This window comes from Hypanus sabinus, chromosome 31 (assembly GCF_030144855.1).
Source record: "Hypanus sabinus isolate sHypSab1 chromosome 31, sHypSab1.hap1, whole genome shotgun sequence".
NCBI classification, from domain to species: domain Eukaryota; kingdom Metazoa; phylum Chordata; class Chondrichthyes; order Myliobatiformes; family Dasyatidae; genus Hypanus; species Hypanus sabinus.
The window spans coordinates 34685508-34704419 of NC_082736.1; the positions used below are offsets into that span (position 1 = coordinate 34685508).

An 18912-nucleotide genomic window follows, 5' to 3' on the forward strand; every position below is an offset into this window, starting at 1 on the left:
GTGCATCAGAAGGATTAATAACTCCTTCCCCCGCATCAAATCAACAGTGCTGGACTCTGTAGGGGGAGTCACTGCTGGTTTTCGGAGGGGCCGCGGCGTAGCGGTATTGCAGCCGGTGCCAACTGTAAGATCCCAGGTTCAATTCCCACCCCAATCCTTGAGCAGTCTGTACGCTTCCCTGTGACCGCGTGGGTTTCCTCTGGGTGCTTCAGTCTCCTCCCATGGTCCAAAGACACTCGGGTTAGGGGTGGTAAGTTATGGCTGTGCTACGTTGCCCCCAGCACAGGTTCACAGACTGTGCGGGTCATTGATGCATTTCGCTGTAGGTTTCAACATTCCAGTGAGAAATAAAGCTAATCTTTCAACTTTATCCAGAAGGAAGTTCGCCGGCCTACTGGATGAGGGAGGAAAGGGGGTTGAGCTGCCAGGCTCGAATTCGATGGCCAGAATGGCCTTCTCCTGTGGCAAGACCACCCCATCTATCTCCAGCAGTCACTACTCATAAAGCTTTTTCCAAATGTGTTAATATGAGGTGTGTAAGATGATGAGAGGCATTGATGGTGTGGATAGTCAGAGGCTTTTCCCCAGTCTGAAATGGCTAGCATGAGAGGGCACAGGTTTAAGGTGCCTGGAAGTAGGTCAAGGGTAAGTTTTTTATGTGGAGGTCGGTGATGGCATGGAATGGGCTGCCGGCGACGGTGTGGAGGCGGGTATGATAGGGTCTTTTAAGAGACTCCTGGACAGGCAGATGGAGCTTAGAAAAAATACCTATGGGTAACCCCAGGTAATTTCTACAGTATATACTGTATCGGCACAGCATTGTAGGCTGTAGGTTTTGTATGTTTCTATCTAATACCAGATGGCATTTGTATTTAAAATTGGTTGGGGGGGGGGAGGGTGAGTTTAAAGACGTGCGAGGCAAAGCGTTTTATGCAGAGAATGGTGGGTGCCTGGTTGGCGCTTGAGGTAGATACGATACAGGCGATCAAGATAGGCCACATGAAAGCACAGGAAATGGGAAGATATGGACACTATGTAGGCTAAAGGGATTAGATCATCAGACATAGGAGCAGGAGCAGGCCATTCAGCCCATCGAGTCTGCTCTGCTATTCCATCATGGCCGATTTATTATCCCATCCTCATGCCCCTCTCTCCGTAACCTTGACCCCCTGACTAATCAAGAACCTATCAATCTCCACTTCAAATATACCCAATGACCTGGCCAATCTATGGCAATGAATTCCACAGATTCACCACCCTCTGGCTGAAGAAATTGCTCCTCATCTCTGTTCTAAATGGATGTCCCTCTAAGCTGAGGCTGCGTCCTCTGGTCCCAGACTCCCCCACTATAAGAAACAACCTGTCCATGCCCATTCTACCCACACATTTCAATATTCAATAGGTTCCCCCCCCCCCCATTCATCTGACCCAGAGTCACCAAATACTCCTCACACGTTAACCCTTTCATTCCTGGAATCATCCTCTGGACCCTCTCCAATGCCAACACAACCTTTTCTTGGATAGATTGGTTCAGCAGGGCATTTGATTACCAGTTTAATTAATTCAGCACAACACTGCGGGCCCAGTGGCCTGGTTCTATGCAGAACTGGTCGTGTTCTAGGCCTGTGTACAGACAAAAGTGAGCAGTGTCCATGACACACACACACGGCAGTCTGGAACAGGCACACTCGTTAAGGAAAATATTCTGTAAACAGGTCCCAAGTAATCCTGACTAAAGGCTGGGCAAAGTCCGAAGCCAAAGTGCAGAGAATAAAATCCAGCTCAGACCCAGTTAATGTTTTTTGGAAGCTGGGGGACCGGAGGCCTCTCTGGATCCTGAGAACCGTCTGCGGTGCGGGCGGGCGACTGGGAGGAACGGGGGCTAGTTCTGCTGCTTGTTGGGGTCTGTAGACCCTGCCTCCATTTGGACACACGAGTCACTTCCATCCCTCGACTCCACTCCGCAGCTGAGCTGCATCCCGTCCACTGCCGGCTCCAGAGAGGAATCTGAAACTGTCTGGTCTAAAATAGAATGGGCCCTGTATGAGCCAGAGCTTCGCACGCCCGCTCGCTCTGCTCCACGGCCTCAAGGGCAGCGTCAAGGACTGACGTCATCGGTCAGGATGCTGAGCTGAAGAGCTGGGGTGCTGTATGACAGTTGCACCAGGCATCAGTGAGGCCACACGTGTTTGATGGTGTTCAGTGCTGGTCACTCTACTCAAAGTTGATCATCGAGGCACGCACACGTAACCATGTACGACAATCAGACCCATTTTCCTGCAGGCGTTCACAGGAAATACAACAGCAGTTATGAAAAACTATACACAAGTAAAGACTGTCAAACAGTCTGAGACAATACTGAGAACACGAGTTGTGCAGAGTCCTGTTTGTCCACACCGGTTGGCTGAGGGTAAAATCTGTTCCTGAACCTGGTGGAGCGGGTCCTGAAGCTTCAATCCCTCCTTCCCAGTGGCAGCAGTGAGAAGAGGGCATGCCCTGGGTGATGGATGCTGCCTTCCTGAGGCGACGTGTGCTGAACTACACATACCTGTCTCCCACAGACCCCGGTATAAAGGCGATTGGAGGCACGGCTCCTCCCTCGGTCTCCAGGATGTCGTGTGGGGATCTCTTGCTGCTGACTGCTCTCTTCCAGCGAATAAAAGCCTATCTCGCCTCACATCTCCGAGAGTTATTGATGGTGCATCACGGCGTGTAAATGTGCTCGGTGGTGGGGAGGGCTTTGCCCGCGACGGACTGGAGTTTCTGTGGACATTCCCGTTCCTGGGCATTGCTGTTTCCCTACCAGGCCGAGATGCAACCAGTCAGGATACTCTCTGCTGTGCACCTGTTAGAAGTTTGACAAAAGTTTCTGGCAATGTGCGGAATCTAAGCAAACTAGTCAAAGAGTGGAGGTGCTGTTGTGCTTTCTTTGATGAGAGGGGCTCTCATCAGTTCAAGTTTATTGCCATCTGACTGTGTATATAGACAACCAAACAAAACCATGTTCCTGTGGACTATGGTGCACCCACAAGATATATCATAGAATAGTACAGCACATTACAGGCCCTTCGGCCCACAATGTTGTGCTGACCCTCAAACCCTGCCTTCCATATAACCCCCCACCTTAAATTTCTCCATATACCTGTCTAGTAGTCTCTTAAACTTCACTAGTGTACCTGCCTCCACCACTGACTCAGGCAATGCATTCCACGCACCAACCACTCTCTGAGTGAAAAACCTTCCTCTAATATCCCCCTTGAACTTCCCTCCCCTTACCTTAAAGCCACGTCCTCTTGTATTGAGCAGTGGTGCCCTGGGGAAGAGGCACTGGCTGTCCACTCTGTCTACTCCTCTTAATATCTTGCACACCTCTATCACGTCTCCTCTCATCCTCCTTCTCTCCAGAGAGTAAAGCTCCAGCTCCCTCAATCATCACACTCAACACGCAAAACATTACCGCAGATAAGTTAATAAAATATCATTCAAAATGCTTGCAGAGCGCAGCACAAGTCGACAGCAAGGAGCTCGGTGTCCTGGTGACGAGAGCTCGGTGGTGGCAGGGTGTTCATTACTGTCACAGCCCGGGTGTAGAAGTTGACAGTCTGACAGAGCCAGTCCCGATGCTCCTGTCCCTCCTCCCTGACGGTAGTGGGTCAGAGAGATTGTGGGACGGGCGGTCGGGATCCTCGACAATGCTTCAGCCCCTTTGCGTACAATGCTCCCAGTAAACGTCACAAATAAAGGGGAGGGAGACCCTCCTGGTAGTTATAAGTATCCTGTTAGCTAGTGAACCGGGAAACATACAAATGCTGGGTATTCTGCACCCCCAGACTCAGACAGACGACTACAAATTCTGAAACTAGATAACAGGTCATCCAGTTTCAGAGAAATGATGATGTGATCCTCAGGTTTACAAACAAACACTCACTATTATCTCTAACTTTTCACCGGAACTAGCCCTGGCCTGTCTCACTGGAATGCAGCACGGATCGAGACATAGTGACGTTACCCGCTTGGGTGAACCACCACCACCACCTCAGGAGGCGCCGGGGGCAGCCCGTCCCGCCCACACACGGACGAGCTTCCAGCCTCCTGAGGTTCGGTGCACGAGCAGACATCGGACCTTCGCCCCATTGCCCACTGCCGTGGATTCAAAAACTCACAACCCCAGGGTGACTGCCAGCAGGCCTCGACTTCTGGACTTGCGACCGTCCTTCGGTACAGTGTCTGACAGGTTACTCAGCTGGAGCAGCAGTCTAGCCTTGCCTGATGCTGGACAACACACACAATCCCTCACTCACACACCTCCTTGGGCTGAGGACTCCCTTTTATCCCACCATTAACTCGACAGAGGCTCTGTAAGATGACCACAGCCACGGGTGCAGGGGGGACAAGCTCACAGGGGTGTGTGTCACAAATAGCCTCCGACTACCAAAGCTTCCAAGTGTGGCTTAGCTACTAAGCCCAGCGGAACTGTTTCCACCGACAGGAGAAGGGGCAAAGGTACCTTAAAACCAGTCGCTTCGGGCAGCTGTGGCTGGCCAAGGAGAAGGAGAAACTCTGATCTCAAACCTCCGCTGCCTTGCGGCGATACCCACTCGTGGGGCCGGAGTCCCTAAGGCAGTCCTCCGTTGAGTTCAACGCTGACTATGATGCTGCTGGTGCCAAACTGAATCGGTCTCGGCCGCTCTCTGGATTCGTCAGAGGGAGGGGGAAGAGGGGGAGTCTGCTCTCCACATCACACCGCCCAGGCGTGGACAGCCAGGACACCGGCACCCTGGTCTATGGAGGGCCATGTCACTGTGTGGTAGATGGCGTTTCCCCAAGAGGCAGGACCTTCGAGGTAAGTACTGCCCCCTCGGGTGCCATGGTTCTGGCCGGGCGTCCAATAGATTCCAGCTCACAGAACTTACGCGTCACGTGAACAGTGAAATGCATCGTGTCGACAACCAGCAGGGTCCGAGGACGCACTGTGGGCAGTCCGGAAGTGTCACTGGGCCTGCGGCATCAACCAAGCGTGCCCGCAGGTCGCTAACCCCTACGCCTTTGGAGTGCGGGAGGAATCCCACGCGGACAGCAGCGGGAGATAAACCCGGGTTGCCGGCGGTGCAAGGTGGAACGATCACCGTACACCAACACACCGAATCCTCAAGTCCTCTGGCAGGAGCACCAGGATGAGGACTGCCAGGCTGTGAGACCAGGAGACCCTGCCACCACCCAGATCTCACTGCCAGCTGTTTCCCTGCGCCATGCACTTCACATGCAACCTGTCGAACGGTGGAAGGCCTCAATAGAGTGGATGTTTCCTGTGGTGGGAGACCCGAGGACACAGCCTCGGAATAGAGAGGCGTCCTTATAGAACGGAGATGAGGAGAAAGCCAGAGTGGCGAATCTGTGGAATTCGTTGTCACAGGCAGCAGTAGAGGGCAAGTAACTGGGTATATTTAAAGTGGGGGGAGGGATAAGTTCTTGATTAGTCAGGGCACGAAGGGGTGCGGGAGAAGGCAGAAGGCAGGAGAGGAGGAATGGGTGGGATGGGGCAAGAGGAGGACCAAGTGGGCGGGGGGAAAGTGGGCAGTGGTGAGGAATGGGGAGTGTAAGGGGTTTGGAGGGAGAGAGGGAAGGGGGACGGGGGAGAGGACAGGGCAACATCACAGGAAGATTTGACCTCGGGCCTCTGGCAATAACTGAGAGAGGGAGTGCCACAGGAGCAGATGAACGGCCTTGGCGATCACCTCACTTCCTCGTCGAGAATGAGCCGTGCCAGAGAGACCCTTAGGCAGAGGAGAGGAGCGAGAGGTCACTCACTGACCCCAGCCAGCCCTACCTTCATCGCGGCTCACTCGGATTCCCTCCCGTCGAACTTCAGGACGTTGCGAAGCAGGTCAGCCGGGAAGGTGGAACTACATGGGAGCCCAGCCGGTGTGCAGCGACTCCACCCAGCTCGTTAGCACACTCTCGGGCTCCTCCCGAACGGCACTTTACTTCCCCCACTCACGGTAACATCTTAACATCCTTGGGGGGTGGGGAAGCAAACAGCAGTCAGACCAGCACTCAGCTTCTGTTCCGGGCCAGTGAGAGGATCGTGTTACTCAGAGATCGCCCCACCCTCATTGGAAACCGGGAGTCGACCTTGACGCCGGCCTGAGAGACGGGCCGGAGGCCTGGAAGCTCTCACAGCCAAAGCCGGCACTGCCGACGCAGGGGGAGATCACCCCGGCGTGCTCGGGCCACTGCGACGCAGAGACGTCCAGGTTGCAGGAAGGTGGAGAGTCAGGAAGTGCCAAATTTCACAATAAGTTAAAAAAAATCTAACGTAGACCTGCACGATGAGATCAGCTCAAGGGGAACTTTCAGGGAAAGGGAAGTACCTGTGGAGTTAACACATTCAGTGCCGGGAGCCTACACACACACAAACATAGCCGAGCAATACAAGAGATTCTGCAGATGCTGGAAATCTAGAGCAACACAGACGCGCACACAAAGTGTGAGAGGAATTCAGCAGGTCAGGCAGCGCATATGGAGGGGGACAGATAGTCAATGTTTTAGACCCAGAGCGACACTGTAAATATCCTGCAACTCTGGCTTCACTGGTGGAAAGTGAAAGTCATCGCCAACGGCGCTTCTGCCTCCACAGACGCTGCGCGTTCCGCCGAGTATTTCCAGTAGTGTTTCAGCACAGAGTCAGACCCGGCAACAACTTTGCACTCTGCATCATGGACCAAAGAACTGACTGAGGGAACACAAGCACACCAGTCCTCATCGAGGGATCAGAAGTGGAAGGAGTGAGCAATTTCCAGTTTCTGGGTGTCAACATCTCTGAGGATCTATCCTGTGCCCAGCATGTCGATGCAGCTACAAAGAAGGCACGACAGCGGTTATATTTCATTGGGGGGGTTTCAGGAGATTTAAAACGTCACCAAAGACACTAGCAGATTTGTACAGATGTCTCGAGGAGAGCATTCTGCATTTTAACTGGCTGCATCCCCGTCTGGTACGAGGGGGCGGCTCCCGCACAGGATGGAATTAAGCTGCAGAGAGTTGTAAACTCAGTCTGCTCCACACGGGCACCAGCCTCCATAGTATCCAGGACATCTTCAAGGAGCGATGCCTCAGAACACCCAGGGCATGCCTTCGTCTCATTGCTACCATCAGGAAGGAGCGTGAAGACACACACACAAATGATTCAGGAACAGCTTCTCCCCTTCAGCCATACAATTTCTGAATGAACACTACCTCACTATTTTTTGCACTAATTTAACTATCTAATATATATACCCATACTCACTGGAAATCTGGAGGGGGAGAGAATTCTATTGAACGGTGAAAGGCCTCAATAGAGACGAGGAGGAATTTCTTTACCCAGAGGGTGGTGAATCGGCAAATTCATTGCCACGGGCAGCAGTGGAGGCCAAGTCATTGGGTCATTTAAGGCAGAGGTTGACAGATTCTTGACTGGTCAGGGCATGAAGGGATACGAGGAGAAGGCAGGAGATTGGGGCTAAGAGGGAAAATAGATCGGCCATGATGAAATGGCGGAGACTCGATGGGCCGAATGGCGTGTGTGTGTGTGTGTGGGTGTGTGTGTGTGTGTGTCTGTGTGTGTGTGTGTGTGTGTGTGTATAAAAAAGATATAGGAGCAGAATTAGGCTGATACGTATACCAGTTATCATCGATCAACCTGACTCTGAGGATGTCAAGCTAAAGTCACTAATCTAACGACTCCCAATTAAACTAGTTCTTCTGCCTCCACAATGTCCGTATCTGTCCATTCCCTGAACTCTCATGTGCCCTCCTTAAAGCCTCTATCGTATCTGCCTCCATCACTCTCCTTGTGAAAACCTTGCCGCACACACCTCCTTTGACCTCTCCCCCTCTGCAGAATTCAACATTTCCAGCTTGGGAAAAGTTACCAGCTGTCTACTCTATCTACGCCTCTCAAAATCATACAGACCTCTCTCAGATCTCCCCTCAGCCTCCGGCGCTCCAGAGAAAACAAGCCAAGGTTATCAAAATCAGAATGGCTTAATCTCACCGGCATTACTGTTAAATAAGTAGTCAAAATTAGAAATATTAATAAATGGCCAGTCATGAAATTTGTTGTCCTTGTGGAAACAGTTCCATGAAGTACTTAATAGAAAAACAGTAAGGATGTTATTAAACAGTGAAATTAAATAAGTAGTGCAGAAATAAATAAAAAGTTGTGAGATCGTGTTCATGGGTTCAATGTCTATTCAGAAATTGGACAGCAGAGGGGAAGAAGCTGATCCTGAATCACTGAGTGTGTCTCTTCAGGCTCCTGTACCTCCTCCCTGATGGCAGAGGGGAAGAAGCTGTTCCTGAATCGTTGAGTGTGTGTCTTCAGGCTCCTGTACCCCCTCCCTGATGGCAGAGGGGAAGAAGCTGTTCCTGAATCGTTGAGTGTGTGTCTTCAGGCTCCTGTACCTCCTCCCTGATGGCAGAGGGGAAGAAGCTGTTCCTGAATCACTGAGTGTGTGTCTTCAGGCTCCTGTACCTCCTCCCTGATGGCAGAGGGGAAGAAGCTGTTCCTGAATCACTGAGTGTGTGTCTTCAGGCTCCTGTACCTCCTCCCTGATGGCAGAGGGGAAGAAGCTGTTCCTGAATCGTTGAGTGTGTGTCTTCAGGCTCCTGCACCCCCTCCCTGATGGCAGAGGGGAAGAAGCTGTTCCTGAATCACTGAGTGTGTGTCTTCAGGCTCCTGTACCTCCTCCCTGATGGCAGAGGGGAAGAAGCTGTTCCTGAATCGCTGAGTGTGTGTCTTCAGGCTCCTGTACCTCCTCCCTGATGGCATCAATAAAAGGCATTTCCTGGGTGGTGGGGGCCCTTTTTATATACATTTACTGTAATTTGGTTTTTATTATGATGTATGGCATTGTACTGCCACAAAACAATGAATTTCATGACATATGCTGGTGATATTAAGAGTCAAGGAAAGACCGTGATTGCCTGCATTGGATGACACGACACATAACGAATGAACTGGAACATTAAAAACCAGAGTTTCACCGGGTTGCTGTCTGGATTCGAGGGCGCAAGCTTTCAGAAGCGGTTCGCTGACGACACAACCATTGTTGGCAGAGTCTCGGACGGTGACGAGAGGACGTACAGAGTGAGACATACCAGCTAGTTGAGCGGTGCTGCAGCAACAACCTCTCACTCAGATTCAGTAAGACCAAAGTGCCGATTGTGGACTTCAGAAAGGGTAAGACGAGGGATCGGAAGCGAAGAGGCTGAGCAATTTCAGATTCCTGACAGAACCTCGTTGCAACACATTGATGCAGCTACAAAGATAAGACAAGCCAGTGGCTGTATTTCACAAGTAGTTTGAGGAGATTTGGTATGTTACCAAAGACACTCACAAATTTCTATAGATGTACCATGGAGAGCATTCTAACTGGCTGCATCACTGTCTATATATATAAAAAATAGTTAAATTAGTGCAAAAAAAAATGTAGCGAGGTAGTATTCATGGGTTCAATGACCATTCACAAATGGGGTGGCAGAGGGGAAGAAGCTGGTCCTGAATCATGGTTATTCTCGGTAAATTTTTCTACACAAGTGGTTTGCCATTGCCATCTTCTGGGCAGTGTCTTTACTAGATGAGTGAGCCCAGCCACTAGTAATACCCTTCAGCGACTGTCCACCTGGCATCAGTGGCCACATAACCAGGACCTGTGGTATCCACGGCCTGCTCCCACGGCTTCACACGACCTCAGGTCGAGACCCTCACGCAGAGGGAAGGCGGCTCCACCCCGCCCACCCAAAAAGTTTCAGTCACTGCAGAGAGAGCCACACCAAACTTGCTGAGAACTGATTAACAGGTCAAGCAGGATATGAGGCTGTGACCACAGAGTGGGTGTGTCACACAGGCAAAGGGGAAGCTCACTGCTGCAACCGTAAGAGGAAATGACGGCAGAACGGTGTATAGTTTGAGAACAAAAATATTAAAATATCTGCATATACAGTGGATTGGGCCCTCAGTCGCCCACGGCGGCCTCTTATCTGGGACGTCTCTTAAAGAACAAAAACTAAATTAAGACCGCCAGGATTCCCTCCTTTTATTTGGGACAGTAGGTCTCTTAATTGGGACAGGAGGTTGCTGCCAAACGGTTTCTAACCAGCAGCAGTTGTGTGGCCGCTAGACTCTACACTGGCCTCAGAGTGCATGTTTTTTAAAAAAAATAGCAGCAGTTGCGCTGTTCATATGGGCCAACTGACGCAGAATTAATAGGCAGTGGTTTTCACACTACTAAGGCAATGAGGGCAGTGCATTATCTGCACTAGGTGTCTGTGCAATCAAAAGAACACAGTAGTGTACACTGAATGAATTCCTCCATCAATAACAATTAGGAACTAATGTAGTTTTATAGTTCTGCAGTACTGATAGTTATAATTTGTTCTGTATTTTATTTAAATACATGATTTAAATACTCAGTTAAACAGTAGTTTGCCCTTTTAAAACCTTTTTAACTATTTCCATGAAACTTCGGCTATCTGGAGCAGCCGCACAATTGGTCCAAAATGTACTGGCCCCGATGCAGCCCAATAAACCGGAATCTAAACGAGAAACCAAATGCTGGAAACACCCAGTAGGTCAGGCAGCGCCCGCGAAGAGAGAAACAGTTGGCATTTCAGGTCTAGCAGCCTTTGTTAGTAGGGCTTTCCTCCAGTTAGAATGAGGTCCTGAAGCTTGCTCCTGAACACGAGGCTCACAGTATTCTCAGAATGAGTCCGTTCAGCCCATCAAGGCTATGCAAGGCTACATCATCAGTTCCAGTCTTTCTTTACAATTATGGTTATACTCAAACAACAAAGGTACAAGTTCTCTGGCTCAACTGGTTCATGACATCCAGCGTTCCCATCTGAGCGAGTCCTATATATGCACTTTAGGTTAACTTGTACAACTGTGGAATACTTTCTATAACCTGTTAATATTATTTTATGCGCTGAATGTATTAACACCTCGGTACCTGCGGAACATTGATTCGTCTAGCTGTAAACACGTGTACGGTTAAGAGGCAATCACCTGCCACAAGCAGGACATCCCATTGGCCAAACCTTTTAATTCCGACATGCGAATCCATGGCTTCCGCTTGTGCCAAGTTAAGACCACTCTCAGGGTGAAGGAGCAACTCCTTATATTCCATCTGGGTAGCCTCCAACCTGATGGCATGGATATCGACTTCTCCCTCTGGTAAAAAAAAAATTCCCCACTGGCGGTTTACCTCTGCCTATCATCTCCCGCTGGGTCCTTTTCACCTACAGCCCACTATCTTCTCCAATCAGCTTCCTTCCCCCATCACCTATCAGCTCCCAGCTGGCTTCCTTCCCCTTACCCCCACCTTCTTCCCCCTTCCTCCCCAGTCCTGACAAAGGGTCTCGACCTGAAACGCCAACTCTTTAGTCCTCTCCACCTGACCTGCTGAGTTCCTCCAGCATTTTTACGTGTTTCTCCCCTCGTTCTCCTATGCTCAGTGATCAAACTTCCTTCCCGCACAGGTTTCCCGCCGTCATTCGACATCCACCGAGGCTTTCGCATAGTACTGTATATGGATTTTGATAAAGTTACTTTGAACTTTGAAATTGTGACAGCCAACAGAACCTACAGTCTCCGTCACAATTCCCTCAGCTCGACATTTCACACCAAAATAACCTGAATCTTCAGGCCAGTGCAGCAGCCCACGTCCTCTGGTTACTACCACAGCACAGGGCGGACGATTTTACTTGGAAACTGCACCGGGCCGTTCTCCCTCGACCGGTGGCAAGTCACGCCAACGCAGGACAGTGAACGGGAAGGTTCACACCAGCACAAGGTGAAAGTGGACCTGCGTTTCACGCCCATCCCCGCATTTCAAGATTCGAGATGGTTTAGTATCGTTCCCAGTACACAAGTGTAAAGGAAAGAAATAATTGGTTTTCCAGATCTGATGCAGTACAAAATAAAACACAATAAGATAAAAAGCACAAGAATAATAATAAAGAAACATAAGATAGTTCATCTACATAGAATGATTGTACGTCCACAAAGTGACACTGGGCACAGGAGTGCCTGCTCTTAAGGTGACTGACAGGAAATTTTAAAGTAGTGCTGGCTAGGTGAGTCAGTGGGTGGAGGTGTTGATCAGCCTCACTGTTTTTGAGTCTGATGGTCCTGGTGTGGATGCTACGTAGCCTCCTCCCTGACGGGAGTGGGACGAACTGTCCGTGAGCGCAGCGGATGTTACTGACCCTGTCTGTATCTATGTCCTTGAAGGTGGGTATGCCAGTGCCGGTGATGCGTTGGGCAGTTTTGACTGCCCGTAGAGGAGCCTTCCCGTCCGCCGTGGTGCCGCTTCCTGACGTTTAGGTGGAAATTCCAACAGAAGACAACAAGCGTCAAAAACTGGGCCTCGAGCGAAAAGTCTAGCAAATTTTCTACAGTTGTACCATGGAGAGCATCCTTCCTGGTTGCATCACCATGTGCTTTGTGCCAAAGCACAAGATTGCTAAAAGGACCCTATAGAACCCCAGCTGAGCTGATAGGGGTCTGAACTGTGGCTACCTCCAGCGCTGCTCAATCCCCTACACAGAGCAACCTGAGTCCAAGAGGATAGTGAGGAAAAAACACTTACAACGGATATGGGACAAGAGGCTCTAGGGTCAGAGGGCAGATCCTTTGGTCCAACTGAAACATGCTGGGATGGCACGTTACCGCAATACTGCCTGTCAGGAGTTTGTACTTTCTCCTCATGACCGCGTGGGTTTCCTCTCACATTTCTAAATGGAGTCACATTTTTCAAAGGATTCTGGGTACATTTACTGTCAAAGCATTTAGGCAGTGTACAACCCATAAGATCATAAGTCAGAGGAGCAGTCAGGCCATTCAGCCCATCGAGTCCGCTCCGCCATTTCATCAAGGCCGATCCCGGATCCCATTCAACTCCACACACCTGCCTACTCACCACATCCCTTGATGCCCCACAGGAATCTATCAGCTTCCTCATTAAATATACCCGTGGACTTGGCCTCCGCTGCAGTCCGTGGCAGAGCATTCCACAGATTCACCACTCTCTGGCTAAAAAACGCTCCTCGTTATATCTGCTCTAAAAGGTCGCTCCTCAGTTTTGAGGCTGTGCCCTCTAGCTCTGGATACCCCCGCCACAGGAAACATTCGGTAAGTTTCAGTGAGATCCCCACATTCATCTAAATTCCAGTGAGTACAGGCCCAAAGCTGCCAGACGCTCCTCACGTTAACCCCTCATTCCCAGAATCATCCTCGTCAACCTCTTCTCTCCAATGACAACTCATCCTTTCTGAGACATGGGGCCCTGAACTGTTGACAATACTCCCAGTGCGACCTGACTGGTGTCTTATAAAGCCTCAGCATTATCTCCTTGCTTTTAAATCCGTTGCCCTTCGAAATACATCCGAGATGACAGGTGGAAAGCCCTGAAATTCTTGTTCCCCACAGCCACTAAGCCTGTGGAACCTATTCAAACAAATACAGCAAATCACGCAACCAACAGCAGTAAAAAAAAGGGAGCAACCAGAAACTAGGACACGTCATAAATATGAATTAGAATTCACAGTCCATAAACCTTACTGGTTGAGGGAGAGAGAGATCACTGGGAACACAAGAACTTTCCCTTGGGAGCAGAGAACAGGAAGGAGAGAGACTGTCACAAGCACTCACCCCCCTTCCGCAGCAGCGAGCGACAGGCTGGTGGACGGCACTGAAGACTCGCTCGGCGGGGTTTAGTAAGTTGTGGGTACGCTATGTTGGCACCAGAACAGTGTTGGGCATTTGCGGGCTGCCCCCAGCGCATCCTCATTGCTGACCCAATGACGCACTTCAATGTAAATGTGTCTGATGTACTCATGACAATTAAAGCTAATCTTTAATCACTTCTTTGTCATACAGAGCTCTCACACCAGATATTTACCTCCAATGGCACAAAAGAGCAGATCTGGGATCCAAAGATCATGTCCACGCCTTTTACACTCAGAAAGACAGCAAGCTCCACCCAAACTCCCTTACACCAGCCTATAAACAAGAACTAATTTTTAACTAACTCTACCATTCAGCCAATGTACAAGACTTTCTTTCACTACTCCCCTCTTCTTTAATACCCCTCTGGATCTTCCCCCAACCCCCACCTCTTGTTCAGCTGCCTATCAGCACTCACTGGGTCCCCTCCTCCTTCCCTTTCTCCCATGGTCCACTCTCCTCTCTATCAGATTCCTCCTCCTCCTGCTCGACACCTTTTCTATTTATCACCTCTCACCCCCCCACCTCAGCCACTTGGCTTCACCTATCACCTGCCAGCTTCTGCTTCTCCCCCTCCCCTCACCTCATTCTGGCTTTTGTCCCCTTCCTACAAAAGGTAGTGGCTTTGGCCCTGTACATCACAGGTAAAACTCTTCCAACCATTAAGCATGTCTACATGAAATGCTGTCGTAGGAAAGCAGCATCCATCATCAGGGATCCCCACCGCCCAGGCCGTGCTCTCTTCTCACTGCTGCCATCAGGTAGAATGTACAGGAGCCTCAGGACTCGCACCACCAGGTTCAGGAACAATTACCACCCCTCAACCATCAGGTAGAAGGTACGGGAGCCTCAGGACTCACACCATCAGGTTCAGGAACAATTACTACCCCTCAACCATCAGGTAGAAGGTACAGGAGCCTCAGGATCCACACCACCAGGTTCAGGAACAGTTATCACCCCTCAACCATCAGGTAGAAGGTACAACAGCCTCAGGACTTGCACCACCAGGTTCAGGAACAGTTATCACCCCTCAACCATCAGGTAGAAGGTACAGGAGCCTCAGGACTCACACCACCAGGTTCAGGAACAGTTATTACCCCTCAACCATCAGGTAGAAGGTACAGGAGCCTCAGGACTCACACCACCAGGTTCAGGAACAGTTATCACCCCTCAACCATCAGGTAGAAGGTACAGGAGCCTCAGGACTCACACCACCAGGTTCAGGAACAATTACTACCCCTCAACCATCAGGTAGAAGGTACAGGAGCCTCAGGACTCACACCACCAGGTTCAGGAACAGTTATCACCCCTCAACCATCAGGTAGAAGGTACAGGAGCCTCAGGACTCACACCACCAGGTTCAGGAACAGTTACTACCCATAAACCATCAGGCTCCTGAACAAAAGGGGATAACGACACTCACTTGCCCGTCCATTGAGATGCTCCCACAACCAATGATCTCACTTTAAGGACTCTTTATCTCATGTTCTCGTTATTGATTGCTATTTATTTATTTTTGCGTTTGCACAGCTTGTTGTCTTCATCAATGCTGTGATGGCTACTATTCGACAGATTTGCTGAGTATGCCCACAGGAAAAAGCTCCGGTGACAAGTTTGATAATAAAATTTCCTTTACCTTCCCACTCTTGAAGGGTTTCAGCCTAAATGTCGACCGTTTATTCCTCTCCGTAGATGCTGCCTGACCTGCTGAGCTCCTCTAGCGTTTTATGTGCGTCTCGCCGTGGATCTCCAGCATTTGCAGGATCCCTCGTGTTTATGAGGTTTTAATGCCCTTCTCAAACTTTTGGAGGGGAAAACAATTCTAAGGCAGCCCTGGCTAAGCCATTAATGTGTGGAAATGATCTAATTTTTAATTAAGTAAAGGTAGCAATGCTTTGACTGTGACGGGCAGCACAGATCAAACTCAGCCAGCCTGTGATCTACAGACAATGCTGTGATAACAGGCCGCACGTACCGGTATATTTTTAGACATTTATGCCGTCTGACGCATGGAACAGCTGAAAAACGAGTCTTCCAAGCAGGCAGGTGAAAGAGCGTGCCGAAGTCAAAACAGTCCAAACTGCTGAGTTTCAGCATCGTCATATTATAACGCCAGCGATGAAGTTCGATTCCCACCACCGCCAGTAAGGATTTGCACAAACTCGAATTTATTATCTAACAACATACATTTCACCGTGAGATTCAATTCCTTGCAGGCATACTCAACAAATCCATAATATATTAATAACCACAACAGAATCAATGAAAGACTGCACCAACTTGGGCGCTCAACCAGTGTGCAAAATACAAAAATAGAAAAAGATAGAAAGAATAAATAAACAATAAATGTCAGGAACATGAGAGGAGTCCTTGAAAGTGAATTCATAGGTCAGAGGAACATCTCAATGATGGGGCAAGTAAGTGTAGTTAACCCCTTTTGTTCAAGAGCCCGATGGTCGAGGGGGCACTAACTGTTCTTGAAGCTGGTGGTGCGAGTCCTGAGGCTCTTGTACCTTTTCCTTGATGGCCGCAGTGAGGAAAGAGCATGGCGTGGGTGGTGGGGATCCCTGATGATGGATGCTGCTTTTCTACACATTTCCTGTAGATGTGCTCAATGCTGGGGGGGCCTTATTGACTTCAGCTTGGCAATCAAAACCATCACCCCCTCAAAACTAATTGATGACCTTCAAGACCCTGGCCTTTTTGCAATTAGATCTTTGATTTTTTCACTTACAGACCCCAGTCGGTTCAGACTGGCAACAGTAACTCCTCCACCAGCACAGGTCCACCACACGGCAGTGTGCTCAGCCCCTGCTCTACTTGCTTTACACTCATGACCGCGTAGCTAAGCACATCTCCAATCCCATATTCAAATTTGCTGATGACACCATTATCAATGGCCAAATCAAAAATGGTGGCGAGTCAGCAAAGATAAGCCTCGTGGGTTTGCTCCGGGATAAGCTCCAGAAGTTTACAATCCAGCCGAAGCTTAAGATGGAGCAGTAGATATTCCGGCTGGAATATAGCGTAGGCAAGCGCAAGGTCAGAACACTTGTTAGAGGGAATAAGGACATAGGCTATTTTCCAAATGGGGAGCAAGTTTAGAAATTGGAGGTGCAAAGGGACACTCTAAAGATTAGGGAGGACTTCCTAATGATTAACTAGTCTGTAGAGTTGATAGGAAAGCAGGCAAATGTAACGTCAGTGTTCATTTCGAGAGGACTAGAATGTAAAAGCACGGATGGAATGCTGAGGCTTTATAAGGCGTTGGTCAGACCACATTTGGAGTACTGCAGGCAGTTTTGGACTCTTATGTAAGAATGTACTGGCAATGGGGAGAGTCCAGAGGAGGTTGACAAGAAACATCCCAGGAGTGAAAGCGTTAACAATTTAATGGTTATAGATCCGCACTCTCTGGAGTTTAGAAGAATGGGAGGGAGTGGAGTTGGATCTGACTGAACCTGTTGAATATTGAAAGCCCTGGATAAGAGTAGATGTGGAGGGGATGTTTGCAACAGCGGGAGCATCTAGGACCAGAGGGCACAGCCTCAGAATAGAAGAACATCCCTTTAGAAACTAGATGAGGAATTCCTTTAGCCAGAGTGTGGTGAATTCATTGCCACAGACAGCTGTGCTGGCCAAGTCATTGTGTATTGTTACGAATGTGCCACAACTCTGAGGGGCCGAAGGGTACAAAGTAGCCCCCTCCTTTTTGAGAATCACAAGATCACTATTAAGTCAGTTCAGGAGACCCAGGAAATGAAAGAAAGACATGCAGAACCCACAGAGTTTGGAATGTGTCCTGGCCTCCAAAAGGCGGAACCATTGATACCGGCTATTGTCTCTTGGAGACGGAATTGTGTATTGAATCCTGTACGATGCATCGAAGCCCCCAGGCAATGAACCGAGGGGTGGGGTTGGTGGAGGGATTCATCATCACAACCTGATTGACATCTGAGACCCTGTGAGTCAGGATAAAAGAGGGTCTGGGGAACAGCCCCTCAGACGCACCAGAAGAAACGCTAGCGATCCCGGGGAGAAGGCCACGTGCGTCCATTTCCATTTGACCCGGAATCGGTGGGCCTTTACCACGGAAGCACAGCTTTAGCTAACCACAAAAGGGGAAATCAGTTCCCCAACAACTCTCGAAGGATTGTCATCATAAAAGGAATGGGCAAGTTAAACCTCCGTCGTTCTCTCCAACCAAACAGCTGCAGCTTGAATGAATTTGAGTGACTTTTATATTTCCATCGGACAATACATTATCCCCTAGACAACAATAGAGCTATTTCTTCTTGATTATTATTATACCCGCGCTTTTAGATTTAGTATTGACGACGTATATTATCTGTGTGTTTGCATTGACATTATTTTTGTGTATTTTTATCAATAAATACTGTTAAAAATAATACCATCAGACTTCAACGGACCTCTCTATCTTTGCTGGTAAGTGACCCAGTTACGGGGTACGTAACAGTATATATATTTAAAGCGGCGGTTGATAGGTTCCTGATTCGTCAGGGTGTCGAAGGTTACAGGGGGAATGGGGTGGAGAGGTTTTACAAATCAGCCGTGATGGAATGGCCTGCAGACTTGATGGACTGAGTGGTCTGATTCTGCTCCAGTTTATGGACAAAAAGCAGAGATCTTGGAGGGTTTAAAGACAGAAGGTCAAAAGGAAGATGAACACAAGTACACAACACTCACACTCATGCTGGCTTCATTAAAGTGAAACCCCGACTCCACTGCTGCTGTAGCCCATCCACTTTGTGCATTCAGAGATGCTCTTCTGCACACTACTGTTGTAGTGTGCAGTTACTTGAGTTACTGTCACCTTCCTGTCAGTTTGAACCAGTCTGGCCATTCTCCTCCGACCTCTCTCGTTAACAAGCGTTCTCGCCCACAGAACAGCCGCTCACTGGGTGTCTTTCACACCATTCTCTGTAAACGCCAGAGACTGTTGTGTGTGAAAATCCCAGGAGATCAGCAGTTTCTGAGATACTCAAACCACCCCGTCTGGCACCAACAATTGCTCCACAGTCAAAGTCACTTAGATCACATTTCCTCCCCCATTCTGATACTTTTATGCATTGAGTTGCTGCCACGTGATTAACTGAGTAGGTATTTGCATTAATGCAGAGTGC

General features: G+C 49.3%; 1 protein-coding gene across 7 annotated transcripts in view; it reads right to left on the minus strand.

Moving 5' to 3' along the window:
* mark2b (MAP/microtubule affinity-regulating kinase 2b) overlaps window positions 1–18912 on the minus strand; it is a 220077-nt gene that overhangs the window by 121450 nt on the left and 79715 nt on the right. The window contains exon 1 of one of the 7 annotated variants that reach the window (XM_059955399.1): window positions 5828–6351. The exons of the other annotated variants lie outside the window; for them this stretch is intronic. Within the exon in view, the coding sequence (XP_059811382.1) occupies window positions 5828–5833 (6 nt within the window). The 5' untranslated portion in view covers window positions 5834–6351. Of the gene's footprint in view, window positions 1–5827; window positions 6352–18912 lie in introns of those variants that run through there. 7 annotated transcript variants of the gene reach the window in all.